General features: G+C 38.8%; 1 protein-coding gene across 1 annotated transcript in view; it reads left to right on the forward strand.

Annotated features, from left to right (window-relative positions):
- SLC44A5 (solute carrier family 44 member 5) overlaps window positions 1-24,958 on the forward strand; it is a 248,593-nt gene that overhangs the window by 122,626 nt on the left and 101,009 nt on the right. Inside the window, exon 5 of the mRNA XM_068961184.1 lies at window positions 3,501-3,574. Coding sequence (XP_068817285.1) covers window positions 3,501-3,574 — 74 coding nt within the window. The remainder of the gene's footprint in view (window positions 1-3,500; window positions 3,575-24,958) is intronic.

The raw sequence follows: 24,958 nt of genomic DNA on the forward strand, positions 1-24,958 counted from the left end.
ATCATAAGGGGTTTGATATATTTCTCTATAAACTATTCTTTCTGTCTTTCCTCTAGGATCCAGTGGGATGCAGTCCATTTTTAGATTAGTACACTGGTCCTTAGTTTGTACTTACTGTAAAAGTAAAAGTGAACCCAACTGAGGAAAATGCACAGCTATGACAGACCTCTAGCTAGAATATGATTCAGAATGATTTTAATCCACAAGCTTGTATCACCTAGTTACTTCAATGCCTATCTTAAGAGTCTTCAAAATTATCCAAACTAAGTACTTGATTAAAAAAAAAAAAACCAACTCATTTTCCACAGAGCATTTGGGATTGTAAAGATGCCTTGAAATCAAAGAAAGAAACAATAATGACACTTTATAACTTCTAAAATTTGAATTAAGCTTCTGCTGTGTTGCTGACTCCCAAAATGTTACCCAAGCTATATTTTATATTTTTTATATTTAATTTTCCAATAATTTTCTAAGCAGTGACTTTTTTCCAGCAGGGAATATGGAGAGAAATAAGAAGTGGAAAGAAATAGATGTTTCACACACACATACCCACACACACAAACACCACACACACACACACACACACACACACCACACACACACACACACACACACACACACACACACACACACGCACCTCATTTTAAAAGAAAAAAAAATTAAACAACAAAGGGAATGAAATCACTAGAGGAACAAATTCAGAAATAAGAATTTTTAATTTAGAAAAACTTTCCTACTTTTTGAAACTCTTGAATTCTTCAAACTCTTCCACTTTGTTTAATGTTCTTCCACGTTTCGATACTATGAAATTAACCAGTCTGGCCATGGTGTGTGGTATGGTCTGCTGTTTCTCTAAAGCAATGGTCCAGAAAAGGAAAGTAGATTTGAATACATTATCCTGCCTGGTCCCAGAATAGAATCCCCAGACATCTCCGGGTGTGAATTACTGAGAAACGTTATCCCTCTCTGGTGAGAGACTAGGCTGCTAGAGTGGATAGAGAGTGGTTGTGTGGGTGCGCAGTAGCCCCTGGTGCTATGGCATGTTCTTGGTACAAGAAAGAAAGAGAAATCGTAGTGTAAATCCCCCTTGTTGTTGTTGTTAGAAAACCTCCTATAGAACAAAACTCTGATTGATACCATTCATCAGGACCAGTAGCCAAGCACTGTGGGTTCTATTTCTTAGAAATTTCCTTTTGGGCTCTGCTTCTTTCCTTGTGCCGTATCTTTTTTAATTGCTAAGTTTCTTTTACTCATCTTTCCAGTATGTTTACCTCTTCCTGTGCTGACTACATAATAGAAATAGAAAACATTATAATGCTATATAATTATAGTCATTATAAACACGTATTATAATGTGTATTATCCATGATATAACCCTGTAGATGCAAACATATCATACATATAATATTACAGGACACTGGCCAACCTGGCTGGTGCTTCTGACTATATCCCTCTCTCCTTGGTAGTTATGATTACACACAAAGGCTTTGACAACTTCAGGATTTCTAATAAAAGCTTATCAGTGTTCTAGTTTTCTCTTCCCTAGTTCTTTGCCTGCAGGCAGTCCTTCTTAGGTGTCATACTATTTAGCAACTGCCTTGACAGGAAGAGAACTGATCTTAAGTGTCAAAATGTGTCAAAATGCAAATGAACCAGATCCTTTCCTCACCCTCTAGCAGGTTTTGCGTTCAGTGATTGTTAAACAAAGAAATCTAGATTATCTTTTTTTTCTCTTTTTATTATTCTCATAATTCTTCAGTCTCAGTGAAATTTTAAATTCCTGGGTTGAAATTGGATTTAAACAAGTCATGGTTTGTTTCTGAATTGACCATGATTAGCTTTCCCTATGATGGATCCATTTCCTGTGGTAAGGTGGTGTAATAAGGATGTGTGTGGAGTTTTCAATATGACTAACTGGAATCTTTCTAGAAGGTTGTAATCATATTAAAATAACCACTAAGTGAAAAGATTGGGCATAGGAGACTAAGATGTTTGTCTGCCTGTGTTTCGTGGACCTTATAGAAGGCAACTTACCTCACTAACCTGAAAAACCCAAAGGTAGGAAACTCACAAACTTATGTACGTGACAGCAGTAAAAGCATAACAGGGCTTTATCAATATACAAGGTATTACTGTGTCTGTTCCTGTACAGTTATTATTCATTATTATTGCTATTACCACCATGAAAAATAGAATGTAACTTCAGCCTGTCTGTGCTAAAAGATTGGAACATATCCATCTAACCTCTAGAACAAGAAGTTTTTGTTATGAAAATTCTCATGTGCATCTTTTAATCTTGTCAAATACATTGATCTGTCTCTTTCCTAATAGATTCTTCATTAAGTTTCAATAATGATTGTATTTTTTTCTTACTTTTAAGACAAGTTTTGACTTTCTAGACTCCTTACAAGCTGAACAAAATTTAATTTTGGAAATAGGACATACTTTAGATGAAAACCTGAGTTTACCTACTGGATACTGGTTTGACTTGTGATCCCTTAGAAAATTACCATGGCTCTCTGAGCCAAATTTTCTCTAAATCTCATTTCACAATATCCAGCTTACAGAATAGCTGGAAAATTATAGTTTAGAGCATTTCATTTTGTAATGCATTATAGACATTGTTTTTTAAATAGTTGCAACTCTGTTCCTCATAGAAAGCTTATGTAGTCAATCCTTTATTTAATCAGAGTACCCTTTATATGTGCATGTAGAAAGATAATGGAGAGAGAGGAATGGAAATGGCTATTTTTTTTTTTAATTATTATGTCATGTACTGGGAAGCATGAAGGAGAAAATTATAAAATCAAATAGTTTAAATTACAATTTCAAATAAAAGAATTTTTTGATGTTAGTGTATTATAACTTCTAAAAAAATTTACAAATAAAGAATCAAGAGAATAAATGCTAACAGCTTTGGAGGAACTTCTTTAATCACAAAACTATAACCGCTCTCTGCTGTTTAAGTCTTTGATTGTAGAAATACATCTGATCTACCTTTTAGAATTATTAAGTATAAAAAGGCATATCACTGTTATTATCTTTTGTGTGTTCAGTCACCCAGTTGTGTCTGACTCTTTGAAACCCCATGGATTGTAGTCTGCCAGGCTCCTCTGCCCAAGGGACTTTTCAGGCAAGAATAATGGAGTGGGTTGCCATTTCCTTCTCCAGGAAATATTCCTCACCCAGGGATCAAACCCAGGTGATCTGCATTGCAGGCAGATTCTTTACCATCTGAGCCACCAGGGAAGCCCAATTATTTTCTTATGCCTCCCTATGTATATTTTTGCAGTAAACCTTACTCATTTTGCATCTCTTTTAATTCCCACCGCCCCCCTGCCCTGCCCACCTTCTAACACCTTCTAATACCATCACCGTGGGGGTTAGGTTTCAACATAAGGACTTGGGGGAGACATGTTTAGTCCATAAGAGGGAGGAAAACGGATGCTACGTGAGTCTTCTCAGGACCCTTTTAATCCATTGTTCCTCTTCGTCTTTAGGAGTTGTACAGACGTGCTGTGCTGCATGGTCTTCATGCTGTTCATTATGGCCTACATTCTTTTAGGACTGGCAGGTGAGTAAGAACAGGTATAGAAGATATTTAACTTTTACTATTTACACGACTAAGTCAGTGTCACATTTTTAACATTAATCATTCCAAAATCCTTCTTCTTTTTTTATTGTCTTTTCTGGAGGGAGTATACCTCACCAGGACTCATTGGGTAGGAGATGCAATGAAAAATAAACACAAAGCAGTTTATTCAAAGGCAAGTCTATAAATTACTTAGATAGATAAAATTATACAAAAGAAAGAAAAACCCTTATAGTTGCTTTTTAATCATTTTTGCTTTTGAAATTTTATTAAGCAGCTAATAAGGTTCACATTATTATTTACTAATTAGAGTTAGGGACTCCTGATGAAAATGAAAAAGGAGAGTGAGAAAGCTGGTTTAAAACTCAACATTCAGAAAACTAAGATCATGGCATCCAGTCTCATCACTTCATGGCAAATAGATGGGGAAACAATGAAAACAGTGACAGACTTTATTTTCTTGGGCTCCAAAATCACTGCAGATGGTGATTTCAGCCATGAAATTAAAAGACGCTTGCTCCTTGGAAGAAAAGCTATGATTGACCTAGACTGCATATTAAAAAGCAGAGACATTACTCTGCTGACAAAGATCCATCTAGTCAGTGCTATGGTTTTTCCAGCAATCATGTATGGATATGAGAGTTGGGCTATAAAGAAAACTGAACACCGAAGAACTGATGCTTTTGAATTGTGGTGTTGGAGATGACTCTTGAGAGTCCATTGGACGGCAAGGAGGTCAAACATGAATATTCACTGGAAGGACTGATGCTGAAGCTGAAGCTCCAATACTTTGGCCACCTGATGTGAACAACTGACTCATTGGAAAAGACCCTGATGCTGGGAAAGACTGAAGACAGGAGGAAAAGGGATGACAGAAGATGAGATGGTTGGATGGCATCACCAACTTGGTGGACGAGTTTGAGCAAGCTCTGGGTGTTGGTGATGGACAGGGAGGCCTGGTGTGCTGCAGTCCATGGAGTCTCAAAGAAGCAGACATGACTGAGTAACTGAACTGAACAAGGTTCATGTTATTATTTACCAATTAAGATTAGAACCTAGATAAGTCTAAGTAACATATTACCTTTTCTTTTTATAAGCAAATTAAAAAGAAGGAACAATTATTAAGAACCTAGATAAGTCTAAGTAATGTATTACCTTTTCTTTTTATAAGCAAATTAAAAAGAAGGAACAATTATTAAGTATTTCACCAAGTAGTTTATTGGCATATAAGAAGTCCTATTGTCTTTGCCTACCAGAGAAAGATAGCCTGTGGTTCATTGTTAAACTAAAGGTTTTTCTATGGAAATGAAAATAAAGAGGACAAATAGAGTCTTTGTTTTTTGTTTTTTTTTTTTAAACCCTACCAAAAGGGATCAATCAGTATGGCAGAGTAAGAGGACATGAAGCTCACCTCCCGCAACAAACACATCAAGATATATGTACATGTGGGACAATTTTCACTGGAAACTGGCAGAAAGACTCCAGTGCTGTTAAGATACACACATAATTGGGTAGGAAGGGGAAATAAAGGCAATCAGGTCAGGTCGTGTGCTCCTGGAGCGGACCTCAGAGGACAAGAAAGATCACACAAGTGGACGCTCATCCTGTGAAAAAAGCAATGAGAATCATATATTGAGCGCCCCTGTCCTGGGTTTCTATACAGAGGAGACAAGCCCTTTTGGCTGGTTGAGGACTGCTGGGGTAACAGGATGGCTGTGGGAAGCCTGGACTACAGCTGTGAGGAGCACTCATATGCTAGCTTGCTCCTGAGGCAGGGTGGAGAGAGGTATGCTCTAGTGGCTACTGGGTTTCCCATAACCTCTTTGGCATGCGCAAAAGCTGAGCAAAGGCTTTGGTCCTTCTCATTCCACATCACAATGTATCATTGGATCTGGGGCAGCAATGAGTGGGTAGAAGACTCAGCTGTGGTGTGCAGAGCTGACCTAGTCCCTGGGCATACCCTGGGTGAAAGGGTGGCAGCCACTACTGACCTTACTCAGGCAATACATCTCAAGTAGGTCTCAGGTCTCGAACAGCAGCGGTTCCACCACAGCTTGTCCTCAATCATGTGCCAAGTGTCCATGTAGCCCAGTGATGTGGTTTAATGAAAGGGCGGGAATGGTGGAGGCTGAGGACAGTGATGTGCTCTGAGGGACCAAGGGGGACTTGCACATCAGGTTGTGTCTGAGCTGAAAAAAGGAAACACTTGTAGGTGCCTTCCCAGGCAGTGTGTCAGAGATAGCTGGGACCTCCGTCTGCAGACAGTGTGAGCAGACAGCCATCATGAGCCCCACTTATCTCAGCACTTCCCCACTCTAGGGCAAAGGTCCCAATGCAGATAGAAGGGAAAACACACTGAAAGGGAACAGAACCAGCTTGGGCCCAACCCTCAGGGTGTCAGCTCCAGCAGCTTGGGCTCAGGCCCCACCCCTGACTGGACATTGATAGCCACTGAGCAGAGAGAAAGTCCTGCCTCACGCTGGGCTCCAGCTCTAACTCCTCCATCTCTAGTTTCACAGCTGCAGTCATGTCCATAGTGATTTTGGAGCCCAAGAAAATAAAATCTATCACTGCTTCCACTTTTTCCCCTCTTATTTGCTATGAAGCGATGGCACTGGATCTTAGTTTTTTGAATGCTGAGTTTCAAGCCAGTTTTTTCACTCTGCTCTTTCACCCTCATCAAGGGGCTGTTTAGTTTCTCTTCACTTTCTGCCACTAGAGTGGTATCATCTGCACATGCGAGGTTATAGATATTTCTCCTGGAAATCTTTATTCCAGCTTGTAATTCATCCAGCCCAGCATTTGCATGATGTACTACATATAAGTTAAATAAACAGGGTGACAATATATAGCCTTGTTGTACTCCTTTCCCAATTTTGAACCAGCCCATTGTTACATGTCTAGTTCTAACAGTTGCTTCGTGATCCACATACAGGCTTCTTAGGAGACAGGTAAGGTGGTCTGATATTCCTATCTCTTTAGGAATGTGCCACTGTTTGTTGTGATACACACAGTCTAAGTCTTTAGTGTAGTCAATGAAGAAGAAATGCATGTTTTTCTGGAATTCCCTTGCTTTCTCTATGACCCAATGAATGTTAACAATTTGATCTCTGGTTGTTCTGCCTTTTCTAAACCTATCTGAAAGTTGTCTGGAGCATCTGGAAGTTCTTGTTCACGTACTGTTGAAACCTAGCTTGAAGGATTTTGAGCATAACTTTACTAGCATGTGAAATGAGCATAATTGTAAGATAGTTTGAACATTCTTTGGCATTGCGCTTCTTTGAGATTGGAATGAAAACTGACCTTTTCCAGTCTTGTGGCCACTGCTGAGTTTTCCAAATTTGCTGACATATTGAGTGCAACACTTTAACAGAATCATCTTATAGGATTTGAAATAGTTCAGCTGGAATTCCGTCACCTCCACTAGCTTTGTTTGTAGTAATGCTTCCCAAGGCCCACTTGACTTCACACTCCAGGGTGTCTGGCTCTAGGTGAGTGATGACACCATCATGGTTATCTGGATCACTAAGACCTTTTTTGTACAGTTCATCTGTGTATTCTTGACACCTCTTCTTAATCTCTGCTGCCTCTGTTAGGTCCTTACCATTTCTGTCCTTTATCATGCTCATCCCTGCATGAAATGTGTACTTAATATCTCCAATTTTCTTGAAAGATCTCTACCTTTCCCATTCTATTGTTTTCTCCTAATTCTTTGCATTGTTCGCTTAAGAATGCCTTCATATCTCTCCTTGCTATTCTCTGGAACTCTGCATGTAGTTGGGTATATCTTTCCCTTTCTCCATTGCTTTTCACTTCTCTTCTTTTCACAGCTATTTGTAAAGCCCCCTCAGACAACCACTTTGCCTTCTTGCATTTCTTTTTTTTTGGGATGATTTTGGTCTCTGCCTCCTGTACAATGTTACAAACCTCTGTCCATAGTTCCTCAGGCACTCTGTCTACCAGAACTAATCCCTTGAATCTATCTAGTCACTACCACTATATAATCATAAAGAATTTGATTTAGATCATACCTGAATTCCCCAGTGTATTTCCCTACTTTCTTCAATTTAAGCCTGAATTTTGCAATGATGAGCTGATGATCTAATCCACAGTTAGCTCCAGGTCTTGTTTTACTGACTGTATAGACCTTCTCCATCTTCGGCTGCAAAGAACATAATCAATCTGATTTTGTTATTGACCATTTGGTGATGTACATGTTTAGAGTCATCTCTTGTGTTGTTGGAAGAGGGTGTTTGCTATGACTAGTGTGTTCTCTTGACAAAACTATGTTAGCCTTTGTTCTACTTCATTTTGTACTCTTAACTGCAAACTTACCTGTTACTCCAGGTATCTCTTGACTTTCTACTTTTGCATTCCAGTCCTGGACCTATGATGAAAAGGACAGCTTTTTTTTTGGGGGGGGGGGTTCTAGAAGGTGTGGTAGATTTATAGAACTGGTCAATCAACTTCAGGTTCTTCAGCATCAGTGGTTGGGACATAGACTTGGATTACTGTGATTTTAAATGGTTTGCCTTAGAATGAACTGAGATTATTCTGTTGTTTTTGAGACTGCACCCAAGTACTGCATTTTGGACTCTTGTAGAGGGTCCCAAACATGATGAACCTAAAATAGACCCACACCAAGACATATCATAATTCAAATGGCAGAAGTCAAAAGTAAGAGAGAATATTAAAGGCAGCAAGAGAAAAACAAGAGTCATATGCAAGGGAATTCTTATAGGCTATCAGCTGATTTCTCCACAGAAACTTTTCAGGCCAGAAGGAAGTGGCATGATATGTACAGAGTGCTGACGGGAAAATCCTGCAATATAAAATACTCTAACCAGCAAGATTATTATTTTTAAAAAAGGAAATGTTAAAGGCTCTTCTCTAAGTGGAAAAAAAGTAAGAATCTTAAAGAGAAAATATCCCCAGGAAAAGTAAATACATAATAAAGACTGATGACCAACTACTTACATAAGCCAATAGGAAGTTTAAAAGACAGATAATTCTAAAGCAACTATTATAAACAGTTAAGAGATAAATTTGGCCTTGGAGTACAAAATGAAGCAGGGCAAAGGCTAATAGATTTTTGCCAGGGGAACACACTGGTCATAGCAAACACCCTCTACCAACAACACAAGGGAAGACTCTATGCATGGACATCACCAGATGGTCAACACTGAAATCAGATTGATTATATTCTTTTCAGCCAAATATGGAGAATCTCTATACAGTCAGCAAAAACAAGACTGGGAGCTGACTGTGGATCAGATCATGAACTCCTTATTGACAAATTCAGACATAAGTTGAAGAAAGTAGGGAAAACCACTAGACCATTCAGGTATGACCTACATCAAATCCCTTACAATTATACAGTGGAAGTGACAAATAGATTCAAGGGATCAGATCTGATAGACAAAATCCCTGAAGAACTATGGATGGAGGTTCGTGACATTGTACAGGGGGCACTGATCAACACCATCCCCAAGAAAAAGAAATGCAGAAAGGCAAAATGGTTGTCTGAGGAGGCCTTACAAAGAGCTGAGAAGAAAAAAAAAGAAGCGAAAGGCAAAGGAGAAAAGGAAAGATATACCCATTTGAATGCAGAGTTTGAAAGAATAGGAAGGAGAGATAAGAAAGGCTTCCTCTGTGATCAATGCAAAGAAAAAGAGGAAAACAATAGAATGGGAGAGACTAGAAATTTCTTCAAGAAAATTATAGATACCAAAGGAACATTTTATGCAAAGATGGGTACAATAAGGGACAGAAATGGTATGGACCTAACAGAAGCAGAAGACATTAAAAAGAAGTAGCAAGAATACACAGAACTATACAAAAAAGATCTTCATGACCCAGATAATCACAATGGTATGATCACTCACCTAGAGCCAGACATCCTGGAATGCGAAGTCAAGTGGGCCTTAGGAAGCATCACTACAAACAAAGCTAGTGGAATTCCAGTTGAGCTATTTGAAACCCTAAAAGATGATTCTGTGAAAGTGCTGCACTTAATATGCCAGCAAATTTGGAAAACTCACCTGTGGCCACAAGACTCGAAAAGGTCAGTTTTCATTTCAATCCCAAAGTAAGGCAATGCCAAAGAATGTGCAAACTATCACACAATTGCACTCATCTCACACACTAGCAAAGAAATGCTCAAAATTCTCCAAGCCAGGCTTCAACAGTACATGAACCATAAACTTTCAGTTGTTCAGGCTGGATTTAGAAAAGGCAGAGGAACCAGAGATCAAATTGCCAAGATCCACTAGAACATCAAAAAAGAAAGAGAGTTCCAGAAAAACATCTATTTCTGCTTTATTGACTATGCCAAAGCCTTGACTGTGTGGATCACCACAAACTGTGGAAAATTCTTAAAGAGATGGGGATACCAGAACACCTGACCTGCCTCTTGAAAAATCTGTATATAGGTCAAGAAGCAACAGTTAGAACTTGGCATGGAACAACAGACTGGTTCCAAACTGGGAAAGGAGTACATCAGTGCTGTATATTGTCACCCTGCTTATTTAACTTATATGCAGAGTATATCATGAGAAATGCTGGGCTGGATGAAGCACAAGCTGGAATCAAGATTCCTGGGAGGGAAATATCAATAGCATCAGATATGCAGATGACATCACCCTTATGACAGAAAGTGAAGAACTAAAGAGCCTCTTGATGAAAGTGAAAGAGGAGAGTGAAAAAGTTGGCTTAAAACTCAACATTCAGAAAATGAATATCATGGCATCTGGTCCCCTCACTTCATGGCAAATAGATGGGGAAAAATGGAAACAGTGGCAGACTTTATTTTGGGGGCTCCAAAATCATTGCAGATGGTGACTGCAGCCATGAAATTAAAAGATGCTTACTCCTTGTAACAAAAGTTATGATCAACCTAGATAGCATATTAAAAAGCATAGACATTACTTTGCCAACAAAGGTCTATCTAGTCAAAGCTATTTTTTTTCCAGTAGTCATGTATGGATGTCAGAGTTGGACTATAAAGAAAGCTGAGCACTGGAAAACTGATGTTTTTGAGCTGTGATGTTGGAGAAGGCTCTTAAGAGTCCCTTGGACTGCAAGGAGATCCAACCAGTCCATCCTAAATGAAATCAGTCCTGAATATTCATTGGAAGGACTGATGCTGAAGCTGAAATTCCAATTCTTTGGCCACCTGATGTGAAGAGCTGACTCATTTGAAAAGACCCTGATGCTGGGAAAGATTGAAGGCAAGAGGAGAATGGGACTACAAAGAATGAGATGGCTGGATGGCATCACCGACTCAATGGACATGAGTTTGCATAAACTTTGGGAGTTGGTGATAGACATAGAGGTCTGTCATGCTGCAGTGCATGGGGCCTCAAAGAGTCGGACACGACTGACTGACTGAACTGAACTGAAGAGATAAACATGAGATGTAAAATAACGACATCATAAGCACAAAATGTGGGTGTAGGAGTGAAAAAAAATGTTGATATTTTAGAATGTACTTGATCTTAAATGACTACCAAATTAAAACAAGTTCATATTATTATTGATCAACGTATATGAACCACATAGTAAGCACAAATTAAAAATCTATAATAGTTCCACAAAAGTTGAAAGGAATGGAACACTCACATACTAAAAAAGAAAATCATCAAACCCCAAAAGAAGAAACGAAATGAAGAAATATGAACAGAGAATAACTCTAAAAACAACTGGAGAACAAGTAATAAAATGGCTATAAGTACACACCTTCAATAATTACTTTAAATGTCAATTAACTAAATGCTCCACTCAGAAGACACAGGGTGGCTGATGGATTTTTTAAAAGATCCTTCTATGTGCTGCCTGTAGGAGATTCATTTTAGAGCTAAAGGCACACAGAGACTGAAAGGCCGGCAAGGGAAAAAGATACTTCATGCAAATAGAAATGGCAAGAAAGTGTGGGTAATAATTTTCATATTGGAAAAAAATGACTTCAAAACAAAGGCTATTTCAAACAACAAAGAAGGTCATTATATAATGATAAAAGTCTCAACATGGGAAGAAGATATTTGTTAACATATGTGTACCCGACCTAGGAGTGTCTAAATATATAAAGGAGAAAACACTCTCCCTGCCGAGTCTGTGGAGAGCCTTGGAAACACAGAGGGCAACATAACAGGAAGGGAAAAATAAATAAATAATTAAAACCAACAGATTACAAGCCCAACAGTAACTCCCCCAGCGGAAAAGCAGCACAGATGCCTGAATCCGCCACAAGCTAGTGGGGGCAGGGCAGGGAAGCGCGGGAGCCGCGGGCTGCAGTGCTTTGTAAGAATCGGGCAGGAACGCCCCACGCGCAACCAGAAGGATCTAACTTGGGCTAGCAAACCAGACTGTGGGATAGCTATCGCATGAAAAGCTCGACCATAAGACACCTCCAGGACTGAGCACAGAACAAAGGACGGAACGGAATAAGCCGGCTGCAGACCATCCCCCACCGGGGACAGGCAGCCAGAGCCATAAGGACTGGAAAGGGGCAATTGCAGACCCAGAGAGACTTTACTTACCTAACTGCAAGCAGGCTTCTTTGCTGAGACTTCTGGGGGTTCTGGACAGTCACCAACTGCCTCACGGGGGGCGCCAACGGTCCACCCAGAAAGCTGAGCAGCAGCGGCAGAAAAGGTGACAAGTCGCGGCGATCATGCTCGCCAAACTCCTGAGCTACTCGGACCTGGGAAGGGCACAAAGCGCAGTCCCAGCCGAATCTGTGCCTCTGAGGGCTACCTGAGCACCGAACCTGAGCGGCTTGGACCGGGGAAGTGCACACAGCCTAGGGCTGGCCCCAGACGGTTCCCGGCTGAGCATCGTAGAGCCGGAGCGGTTTGTGCGCCGCGAGAAGGGACAGGTCAAGCGGGGCTGAGACACTGTGTGCACACGACAGTGCTATTTGTTTGCAGCATCCCCCCTCCCCACAGCGCGACTGAACTAGTGAGCCTAAAAAACCAGCAAACAGAAGAAGTTAAACAGAGGGAACCACCTTGGAAGTGATCCCACACGGCCCACAACATCAGAGAAGGGCCAGATATATTTCTACTATTTTTAAAATCATTCCTTTTTTTTTTCTTTTTTTTTTCTAACTTTTTTAAAATTGTTAAGTCTTCTATTTATCCTCTAATTTTTATTTCTATAACCTACTATTACTATTTTTTAAAAAAAGACTTTTTTTTTTTTTAAGGCAAACACCATATATAGTCTTTGGATGGTTGTTGGTGTTTTTGTTTTTTTTTTAAATAATTCTTGTTTTTTTTTTTTTTCCTCTCTCTCTCTTTTTTCCTTTCTTCCTTTTTCCTTCTGCTTCTTTTCTTTAATATTGAATTTTTGAAAATCCAACCTCTACTCTAGATTTTTAATCTTTACTCTTAGGTTTTTGGTGTCAATTTTGTACATTTAAAAACCCAAACTTCACTACCCAAGTTTACCTGAGAGCGAGATTACTGGCTTGACCACTCTCTCCTCCTTTGGACTCTCCTTTTTCTCCACCAGGTGGCCTCTGTCTCTTTTCTCCCCCATCTCTTCTCTATCCAACTCTGTGAATCTTTGTGTGTTCCAGACGGTGGAGAACACCTAAGGAACTGGTTACTGGCAGGATTTATCTCCCTCCTTCTCATTCCTCTCTCTTATCCTCCTGGTCACCTCTGTCTACTTCCTCCCTCTCCTCTTCCCTGTATAACTCCGTAAATACCTGAGCGGGCCAGACTATAGAGCGCACATAAGGAAGTGACTACTGCCTAGCTTGCTCTCTCCTCTTTTGATCTCACCGCATCTCATTCCAGTCACCTCTAACTACCCTCTCCCTCTTCTCTTCTCCTTGTAACTCAGTGAACCTCTCTGAGTGTCCCTCAATGTGGAGAAACTTTTCATCTTTAACCTAGATGTTTTATCGTCAGTGCTGTATAGATGGAGAAGTCTAGAGGCTACTGTAAAAATAAAACTGAAAACCAGAAGCAGGAGGCTTAAATCCAAAGCCTGAAAACATCAGAGAACTCCTGAATTCAGGGAACATCAAGCAATAGGAGCTCATCAAATGCCTTAATACCTACACCGAAACCAAGCTCCACCCAAGGGCCAACAAGTTCCAAAACAAGACATACCATGCAAATTCTCCAGCAACACAGGAACACTCCCCTGAGCTTCAATATACAGGCAGCTCAAAATTATTCCAAAACCTTTGACATCTCATAACACATTACTGGTCACTCCACTGCACTCCAGAGAGAAGAAACCCAGCTCCACCCACCAGAACTCCAATACAAGCCTCCCTAACCAGGAAACCTTGACAAGCCACTGATAGAACCCCACCCACAGTGAGGAAGCTCCATAATAAAGAGAACTCCACAAATTACCAGAATATAAAAAGGCCACCCCAAACGCAGCAATATAACCAAGATGAAGAGACAGAGGAATACTCAGCAGGTAAAGGAACAGGAGAGTTGCCCACCAAACCAAACAAAAGAGGAAGAAGTAGGGAATCTACCTGAGAAGGAATTCCGAATATTGATAGTGAAAATGATCCAAAATCTTGAAATCAAAATGGAATCACAGATTAATAGCCTAGAGACAAGGATTGAGAAGATGCAAGAAAGGTTTAACAAGGACCTAGAAGAAATAAAAAAGAGTCAAAATATAATGAATAATGCAATAAATGAGATCAGAAACACTCTGGAGGCAACAAATAGTAGAATAATGGAGGCAGAAGATAGGATTAGTGAAATAGAAGATAGAATGGTAGAAATAAATGAATCAGAGAGGAAACAAGAAAAACTAATTAAAAGAAATGAGGACAATCTCAGAGACCTCCAGGACAATATGAAATGCTCCAACATTCGAATTATAGGAGTCCCAGAAGAAGAAGACAGAAAGAAAGATCATGAGAAAATCCTTGAGGAGATAATAGTTGAAAACTTCCCTAAAATGGGGAAGGAAATAATCACCCAAATCCAAGAAACACAGAGAGTTCCAAATAGGATAAACCCAAGGCGAAACACCCCAAGACACATATTAATCAAATTAACAAAGATCAAACACAAAGAACAAATATTAAAAGCAGCAAGGGAAAAACAACAAATAACACACAAGGGGATTCCCATAAGGATAACAGCTGATCTTTCAATAGAAACTCTTCAGGCCAGGAGGGAATGGCAAGACATACTTAAAGTGATGAAAGACAATAACCTACAGCCCAAATTACTGTACCCAGCAAGGATCTCATTCAAATACGAAGGAGAAATCAAAAGCTTTACAGACAAGCAAAAGCTGAGAGAATTCAGCACCACCAAACCAGCTCTCCAACAAATTCTAAAGGATATTCTCTAGACAGGAAACACAAAAAGGGTGTATAAACCCAAACCCAAAACAATAAAGTAAATGGCAACGGGATCATACTTATCAATAATTACCTTAAATGTAAATGGGTTGAATGCCCCAACCAAAAGGCAAAGACTGGCCGAATGGATACAAAAACAAGACCCCTCTATATGCTGCTTACAAGAGACCCACCTCAAAACAAGGGACACATACAGACTGAACGTGAAGGGCTGGAAAAAGATATACCACGCAAATAGAGACCAAAAGAAAGCAGGAGTGGCAATACTCATATCCGATAAAATAGACTTTAAAACAAAGGCTGTGAAAAGAGACAAAGAAGGCCACTACATAATGATCAAAGGATCAATCCAAGAAGAAGATATAACAATTATAAATATATATGCACCCAATATAGGAGCACCGCAATATGTAAAACAAATGCTAACAAGTATGAAAGGGGAAATCAACAATAACACAATAATAGTAGGAGACTTTAATACCCCACTCACACCTATGGACAGATCAACTAAACAGAAAATCAACAAAGAAACACAAACTTTAAATGATACATTAGATCAGTTAGACCTAATTGATATCTATAGGACATTTCACCCCCAAACAATGAATTTCACCTTTTTTTCAAGTGCTCATGGAACCTTCTCCAGGATAGATCACATCCTGGGCCATAAATCTAAACTTGATAAATTCAAAAAAATTGAAATCATTCCAAGCATCTTTTCTGACCATAATGCATTAAGATTAGATCTCAATTACAGGAGAAAAACTATTAAAAATTCCAACATATGGAGGTTGAACAACACACTTCTGAATAACCAACAAATCACAGAAGAAATCAAAAAAGAAATCAAAATATGCATAGAAACTAATGAAAATGAAAACACAACAACCCAAAACCTGTGGGACAGTATAAAAGCAGTGCTTAGAGGAAAGTTCATAGCAATACAGGCATACCTCAAGAAACAAGAAAAAAGTCAAATAAATAACCTAACTCTACACCTAAAGCAACTAGAAAAGGAAGAATTGGAGAACTCCAGAGTTAGTAGAAGGAAAGAAATCTTAAAAATTAGGGCAGAAATAAATGCAAAAGAAACAAAAGAGACCATAGCAAAAATCAACAAAGCCAAAAGCTGGTTCTTTGAAAGGATAAATAAAATTGACGAACCATTAGCCAGACTCATCAAGAAGCAAAGAGAGAAAAATCAAATCAATAAAATTAGAAATGAAAATGGAGAGATCACAACAGACAACACAGAAATACAAAGGATCATAAGAGACTACTATCAGCAGTTGTATGCCAATAAATTGGACAACGTGGAAGAAATGGACAAATTCTTAGAAAAGTACAATTTTCCAAAACTGAACCAGGAAGAAATAGAAAATCTTAACAGATCCATCACAAGCACGGAAATTGAAACTGTAATCAGAAATCTTCCAGCAAACAAAAGCCCAGGTCCAGACGGCTTCACAGCTGAATTCTACCAAAAATTTCGAGAAGAGCTAACACCTATCCTACTCAAACTCTTCCAGAAAATTGCAGAGGAAGGTAAACTTCCAAACTCATTCTATGAGGCCACCATCACCCTAATACCAAAACCTGACAAAGATGTCACAAAAAAAGAAAACTACAGGCCAATATCACTGATGAACATAGATGCAAAAATCCTCAACAAAATTCTAGCAATCAGAATCCAACAACACATTAAAAAGATCATACACCATGACCAAGTGGGCTTTATCCCAGGGATGCAAGGATTCTTCAATATCTGCAAATCAATCAATGTAATTCACCACATTAACAAATTAAAAAATAAAAGCCATATGATTATCTCAATAGATGCAGAGAAGGCCTTTGACAAAATTCAACATCCATTTATGATAAAAACTCTCCAGAAAGCAGGAATAGAAGGAACATACCTCAACATAATAAAAGCTATATATGACAAACCCACAGCAAACATTATCCTCAATGGTGAAACATTGAAAGCATTTCCCCTAAAGTCAGGAACAAGACAAGGGTGCCCACTTTCACCGCTACTATTCAACATAGTTCTGGAAGTTTGGGCCACAGCAATCAGAGCAGAAAAAGAAATAAAATGAATCCAAATTGGAAAAGAAGAAGCAAAACTTTCACTGTTTGCAGATGACATGATCCTCTACATAGAAAACTCTAAAGACTCCACCAGAAAATTACTAGAGCTAATCAATGAATATAGTAAAGTTTCAGGATATAAAATCAACACTCAGAAATCCCTTGCATTCCTATACACTAATAATGAGAAAGTAGAAAAAGAAATTAAGGAAACAATTCCATTCACCATTGCAACGAAAAGAATAAAATACTTAGGAATATATCTACCTAAAGAAACTAAAGACCTATATATAGAAAACTATAAAACACTGATGAAAGAAATCAAAGAGGACACTAATAGATGGAGAAATATACCGTGTTCATGGATCAGAAGAATCAATATAGTGAAAATGAATATACGACCCAAAGCAATTTACAAATTCAATGCAATCCCTACCAAGCTCCCAGCCATATTTTTCACAGAACTAGAACAAATAATTTCAAGATTTGTATGGAAATACAAAAAACCTCGAATTGCCAAAGCAATCTTGAGAAAGAAGAATGGAACTGGAGGAATCAACTTGCCTGACTTCAGGCTCTACTACAAAGCCACAGTCATCAAGACAGTATGGTACTGGCACAAAGACAGAAATATAGATCAATGGAACAAAATAGAAAGCCCAGAGATAAATCCACACACATATGGACACCTTATCTTTGACAAAGGAGGCAAGAATATACAATGGACTAAAGACAATCTCTTTAACAAGTGGTGCTGGGAAAACTGGTTAACCACTTGTAAAAGAATGAAACTAGATCACTTTCTAACACCGCATACAAAAATAAACTCAAAATGGATTAAAGATCTAAATGTAAGACCAGAAACTATAAAACTCCTAGAGGAGAACATAGGCAAAACACTCTCCGACATAAATCACAGCAGGATCCTCTATGATCCACCTCCCAGAATTCTGGAAATAAAAGTAAAAATAAACAAATGGGATCTAATTAAAATTAAAAGCTTCTGCACAACAAAGGAAAATATAAGCAAGGTGGAAAAGACAGCCTTCTGAATGGGAGAAAATAATAGCAAATGAAGCAACTGACAAACAACTAATCTCAAAAATATACAAGCAACTTATGCAGCTCAATTCCAAAAAAATAAACGACCCAATCAAAAAAATGGGCCAAAGAACTAAATAGACATTTCTCCAAAGAAGACATACGGATGGCTAACAAACACATGAAAAGATGCTCAACATCACTCATTATTAGAGAAATGCAAATCAAAACCTCAATGAGGTACCACTTCACACCAGTCAGAATGTCTGCGATCCAAAAATCTGCAAGCAATAAATGCTGGAGAGGGTGTGGAGAAAAGGGAACCCTCCTACACTGTTGGTGGGAATGCAAACTAGTACAGCCACTATGGAGAACAGTGTGGGGATTCCTTAAAAAATTGCAAATAGAACTACCTTATGACCCAGCAATCCCACTGCTGGGCATACACACCAAGGAAACCAGAATTGAAAGAGACACATGTACCCCAATGTTCATCGCAGCACTGTTTATAATAGCCAGGACATGGAAACAACCTAGATGTCCATCAGCAGATGAATGGATAAGAAAGCCTTGGGACATATGCACAATGGAGTATTACTCAGCCGTTAAAAAGAATACATTTGAATCAGTTCTGATGAGATGGATGAAACTGGAGCCGATTATACAGAGTGAAGTAAGCCAGAAAGAAAAACACCAATACAGTATACTAACACATATATATGGAATTTAGAAAGATGGCAATGACGACCCTGTATGCAAGACAGCAAAAAAGACACAGATGTGTATAGCGGACTTTTGGACTCAGAGAGAGAGGGAGAGGGTGGGATGATTTGGGAGAATGGCATTGTAACATGTATACTATCATGTAAGAATCGAATCGCCAGTCTATGTCTGACGCGGGATACAGCATGCTTGGGGCTGGTGCATGGGGATGACCCAGAGAGATGTTATGGGGAGGGAGGTGGGAGGGGGGTTCATAAAAAATAAAGAAAAAATAAATAAATATATAAAGTAAATACTGTCCTGTATAAAAGGAAAAATTGATAATAACAAAATGATAGTAGGAAACTTTAACATCCCACTAATACTAATGGATCATCCAAACGAAAAATAAATCAGGAAACAATGTCTTAAATGACACAGTAGAGCAGCTAGACTTAATTGGTATCTAGAGGACATTCCATCCAAAACAGCAGAAGATTCTTTGCAAGTGCACATAGAATTTTCCCCAGGATGGACCACATCTGAAGCCACAAAACAAGTCTCAACAAATTTAGAAGGATATAAATTATACCAAGCATTTATTTCAACCATAACAGTATAAAATTAGAAATTAATTACATAAAGAAAAATGAGAAAAGAACAGATATGTGAAGACTAAGCAACATGCTACCAAAAAGCCAATGGGTCAATGAAAAAAATCAGAGAGGAAATCAGAAAATACCTTGAGACAGAAGAGAATGGAAATACAACCTTCAAAATTCTATAGGGTGCAGTTAAAGCAATTCTATGAAGAAAAATCTCAAACAGCCTAAACTACTACCTAAAGGAATTAGTAAAAGAAGAGGAAACAGAATCCAAAGTCAGCAGAAGGAAGGAAATATTAAAGAACAGAGAGGAAATGAATAAAATAGAAATTTGTAAATCAGCTATACTCTGATTACAAAAAAAAAAAAAACTACCAAAGGAACTGGTGTGAATATTTTCTGTAAAAAGATTTCATCATTGCCTATGAATAGTATCACTTTATTGCCAGAGACTTACATCCTATCCCTTCGATGTTGACTTAGGGAACTTTACTGTATTATTATCATTAGGGTGGGGACTGTAAAGTCAGATGATAACTTCTAGCAAAAATGATTAATGCCTAGACTAAATGTGTATAGATTGTATCAGCAGTAAAAAAGGCAGTGCCTATCTAGAGAACAATGGAAAATATTCTTCTCTGTTCTTCAGTTTTGTCTTCCAATAAAGAGAAATACTTTGAGACCAGTAATTAAAAGTAATTTCCAAAAGATCATCTGAGTAATACTGTGCAAAAGCTACACATAATGAGAATGTAAAGAAAAAAAAATGGCAGGAAGATAGGGAAAGAGAAGAACCAAGGAATATAAACCACAAAACCAAATAAAGCACTGTAAGTTCTTCAGAAGATTCCTTTGGTATTTCTTTTATGCATCTTAATTTCTAAACATTTATGTAGTAGTAGTATAATACATTGGAGAAGGATATGGGAATCCACTCCTGTATTCTTGCTGGAGAATCCCATGGACAGAGCAGCCTGATGGGCTATAGTCCATAGGGTCTGCAAAGAGTTGAACATGACTGAAGTGACTTAGTATGCATGCACGCAAGCACAATACATAGGTGAATAAATTGAATATTAAAATGAGGTGAATTTTCTTATTATACAACTAATAGTGTTTTAGTATCTCCGAGTTTGGGACACATGTTTGTGACTGTCATTTTTTTGTTTGTTTTTACTTTTTATCATACAGGTGAAATATGTTATATGAGAGAAAGGGTTTGGAGTCAAGCAGATCTAGGGCTTCCTCATATGGTTAGGTGGACATAAGCTACTTTCTTAATCTCAATTTTCTCATCTGTAAAATAGGGAAACACTACCTACTTTGGAGGGCTGTTATGAGGAGTAAATGAAATAATATCCAGCTATACCAATAATGCTACATAATAGTACAAGGCAGTATTTCATTTGCTACCATTGTATAATCTAGTTGTTCTGAATTTTAATAAATTGCTTTTAAATGTATTTTACTATATTGTTGCTCTAGCAACCCATAATTTTTGTTATTAAAGTTTGAAAGCATGCAGGAACTTCATAAGGATCTCTTACTGTGTCTGAAATCTTTCCATTAGGAGACCTTTTGTCATAATTGAGTTTCTCCTCTCCATCTCAGAGCCAGTCTCTTGCAATCCATGGAGAAATGCCTTCTGTCCTTATCTAGAGCTGGGAATGCCACTGCCACTCTGTCCCTTGTCAGCACAATAGAATGTGTACTGTCATTTTCTCTGAAACAAGATGGGAAATTTGCCTTTTTGTTTAAGATCTCCAGATTCAGTGTGTAAATGCCTTAACTCACATAGGGAAATTGGGATACAAATGTTCCTCAGTGAAAAATTGTGTTCAACATTGAATTTAGTGTTTCCTCTAAATTAATCCTTATGCTACTAATTAAAATGTTGCTGTTCAGTTGCTAAGTTGTGTCCAACTCTTTGAGACCTCATGTATTGCAGCACACCGGGCTTCCTTGTCCTTATTCACTATCTCCCAGAGTTTTCTCAAACTCATGGCCATTGAGTCAGTGATGCCATCCAGCCATCTCATTCTCTGTCACCCCCTTCTCCTCCAGCCCTCAGTCTTTCTCAGCATCATGGTCTTTTCCAATGAGTTGGCTCTTAAAAGCCATTCTAGTCTATTTCTAAGACAAATTTAACTCTTCTAATACTGGACTAAAGGAAGAATGAAGGAAAACACTTGGCAGATGTTAATAGAAATGTTAAGCTTTTTTTTTTTTTAACATGAAAGAATGTCCCCCTTCACTTGAAGAAAGTTAAAGCTGTCAGTTTTACTCTTGTCTTGTAAGTAGCTTTGCATCTTGTGTTAGATCAGGACCCTCTTAAGGCTTATCTTTCATCCTTGTGTTTCTTATAAGGAATGTTACCATGAAAGAGACATGTTTCTTACAAATTCTACCAAGGGAAAACAAAGCAACAAAACTGTTCTTTGCCCTGTATGTAGAATATGGCCAGCTAGGGTAATACTTGGATACAACAAAGGCACTTGACATTCGACTGATGAAAGGCAGAACCAATGTTTAAGTGGGTGAAGTGGAGTCTGCGTAGATGGTAATCAAATCTCTTTGAAAGATCAAACTAACATTTATGATAATAGCCCTCTTTTGTCCTCCTTCACTGATGGGTGCTGTTCAATTATTGCACTAACTGGAAAAAGGAGTAGGAATATTTATTATGCAAATTGTTCTTGCTCTCCTTGTGCTAACATTATGTATACAATAATAGCACAATTTTAACACTGAATAATTTTTTATTTCTTTTCAAATGGATTTCCAATTGAAAGAGTTAGTTTTTTCATTGTTGTATTTACATGGGAAGCAATTGTAGTTAGGGTTCAAAGCTTGTTTTTGGTTTTCTTTTTTAATCTTCCTCAGGAATAATTAATTATTCCTATTAGTTGAGAAGACAGGAAAGTAAATTAATGTGAACAAGCCTAGGCTCCGTCACTATCCTGTAAGAAACTGAGGTAACATGGAGATGACATATATAGGTGTCCTAGTTACTAACCTGGGTGAGCTCCTACAGTTAGTGTTTACTGTCAGCCTGTAGTGTTTTCAGATGATTGAAGCCCACTCAACATTTGACTGCATGAGAGACCACCAAGGGGCTCAGCTGAGCCTTCTCCAAATTCCTAACTCCTAAAATCCTGAGAAAATTAAAATTGTTGTATTAAGCCAGTGGGCTTGGGGGTGCAAAAATAGATAAAACAAAAGCTGATACCTGGAAGTGGGATGGTGGCTTAACAAAATCTAAAATGTGGGCATTCATTTTGGAGAACAGGTCGTGTTCAGAAGCCTAGTGAAATTTGAGGTTGTTGATGAAAGTTTGATGGAAAATGAGGACATGTAATTAGAAACAGGAGGAAAAGGCACTTTGCTATGTGGTGGTTAAAGTTTGGCAACACTGTTGCCAATGGTGATGTGGAAAGAAGGAAATACACCTAATGAATTCAATGATCTAGCTAAGGAGACCATCCTTAAGAGATGAACCAGTCCTGAAGAGCCTCATCTACCCTTGGACCTGACTTAAGTGATGATATTCAGACCTTGTGTCTGAGCCTGATATCGTAACTGGATGAGGTTTCTGGGTATCCTGGGAGAGTAAACGTGTATTTGATTGTGGAGGGAATGTAAAAATTTTGCCTAGTCTTAACACGTGGTTGCAAACTCTTTGCTACTCCTTTCATCAAGAGGTGGAGTCTTCGTTCTTGCCCATTGAATTTAGTGAAGTTAGGGATTTCTTCTCTAATAGAGAATGAACCAAGCCAAAATGCAACAGTAAAGGGCTTTGATGTGCAGGTAATATATTCAGTTCAGTTCAGTTCAGTTGCTCAGTCGTGTCCGACTCTTTGCGACCCCATGAATTGCAGCACACCAGGCCTCCCTGTCCATCACCAACTCTCAGAGTTCACACAAACTCATATCCATAAAGTCGGTGATGCCATCCAGCCATCTTTTCCTCCTGCCCTCAATCCCTTCCAGCATGAGAGTCTTTTCCAATGAGTCAACTCTTCACAAAAGGTGGCCAAATTACTGGAGTTTCAGCTTTAGAGTCAGTCCTTCCAAAGAACACCCAGGACTGATCTCCTTTAGAATGGACTGGTTGGATCTCCTTGCAGTCCAAGGGACTCTCAAGAGTCTTCTCCAACACCACAGTTCAAAAGCATCAATTCTTCGGCGCTCAGCCTTCTTCACAGTCCAACTCTCACATCCATACATGACCATTTGAAAAACCATAGCTTTGACTAGATGGATCTTTGTTGGCAAGTAATATCTCTGCTTTTTAATATGCTGTCTAGATTGATCATAGCTTTCTTTCCAAGGAGCAAGTGTCTTTTAATTTCATGGCTGCAGTCACCATCTGCATTGATTTTGGAGCCCCCCAAAATAAAGTCTCTCACTGTTTCCATTGTTTCCCCATCTATTTTTCATGAAGTGATGGGACCAGATGCCATGATCTTCGTTTTCTGAATATTGAGTTTTAAGCCAACTTTTAAAGTCTCCTCTTTCACTTTCATCAAGAGGCTCTTTAGTTCCTCTTCACTTTCTGCCGTAAAGGTGGTGTCATCTGCATATCTGAGGCGACTGATATTTCTCCCGGCAGTCTTGATTCCAGCTTGTGCTTCTTCCAGTCCAGCGTTTCTCAGGATGTACTCTGCATAGAAGTTAAATAAGCAGGGTGACAATATACAGCCTTGACGTACTCCTTTTCCTATTTGGAACCAGTCTGTTGTTCCATGTCCAGTTCTAACTGTTGCTTCCTGTCCTACATATAGGTTTCTCAAGAGGCAGGTCAGGTGGTCTGGTATTCCCATCTCTTGAAGAATTTTCCACAGTTTATTGTGATCCACACAGTCAAAGGCTTAGACATAGTCAATAAAGCAGAAATAGATGTTTTTCTGGAACTCTCTTCCTTTTTCCATGATCCAGCGGATGTTGGCAATTTGATCCCTGGAATGGGTGAATTTAACTCAGATGACCATTATATCTACTACTGTGGGCAGGAATCCCTTAGAAGAAATGGAGTAGCCATCATGATTAACAAAAGAGTCCAAAATGCAGGTAATTTATAGATCCGTACAAAAGATTAAAGGAAGCCATCATTGATTGACTGGGAACAGTAGGACTAAAAGCACCAAGGATAGAAAGAAGGAGGTTTACATAATACAGTCTTAAATCCTTCATGGAAGAGTTTTCACGTTCAGTTGCTCAGTTGTGTCCAACTCTTTGCAACCCCATTAACTGTAGTACTCCAGGCTCCTCTGTTCATGGGATTTTTCTGGCAAGAGTACTGGAGTGGGTTGCCATTTCCTCCTCCAGGCAATCTCCCTGACCCAGGGATTGAACTCACATCCCCTGCGTCTCCTGCATTGGCAGGTGGATTCTACCACTGAGCCATCTGGGAAACCCTTATGGGATGAGGTAGAGAATAAACGAAATAGCTGAATTAATAATCAAATGTGGGCTTCCCTGGTGGCTCAGTGGTAAAGAACCCACCTGCTAATGCAAGAGATGTGGGTTTAGATCCTGTGGAGAAGGAAATGGCAATCCTCTCCAATATTCTTG

The sequence above is a fragment of the Capricornis sumatraensis genome, chromosome 2 (assembly GCF_032405125.1).
Source record: "Capricornis sumatraensis isolate serow.1 chromosome 2, serow.2, whole genome shotgun sequence".
Lineage (NCBI taxonomy): Eukaryota > Metazoa > Chordata > Mammalia > Artiodactyla > Bovidae > Capricornis > Capricornis sumatraensis.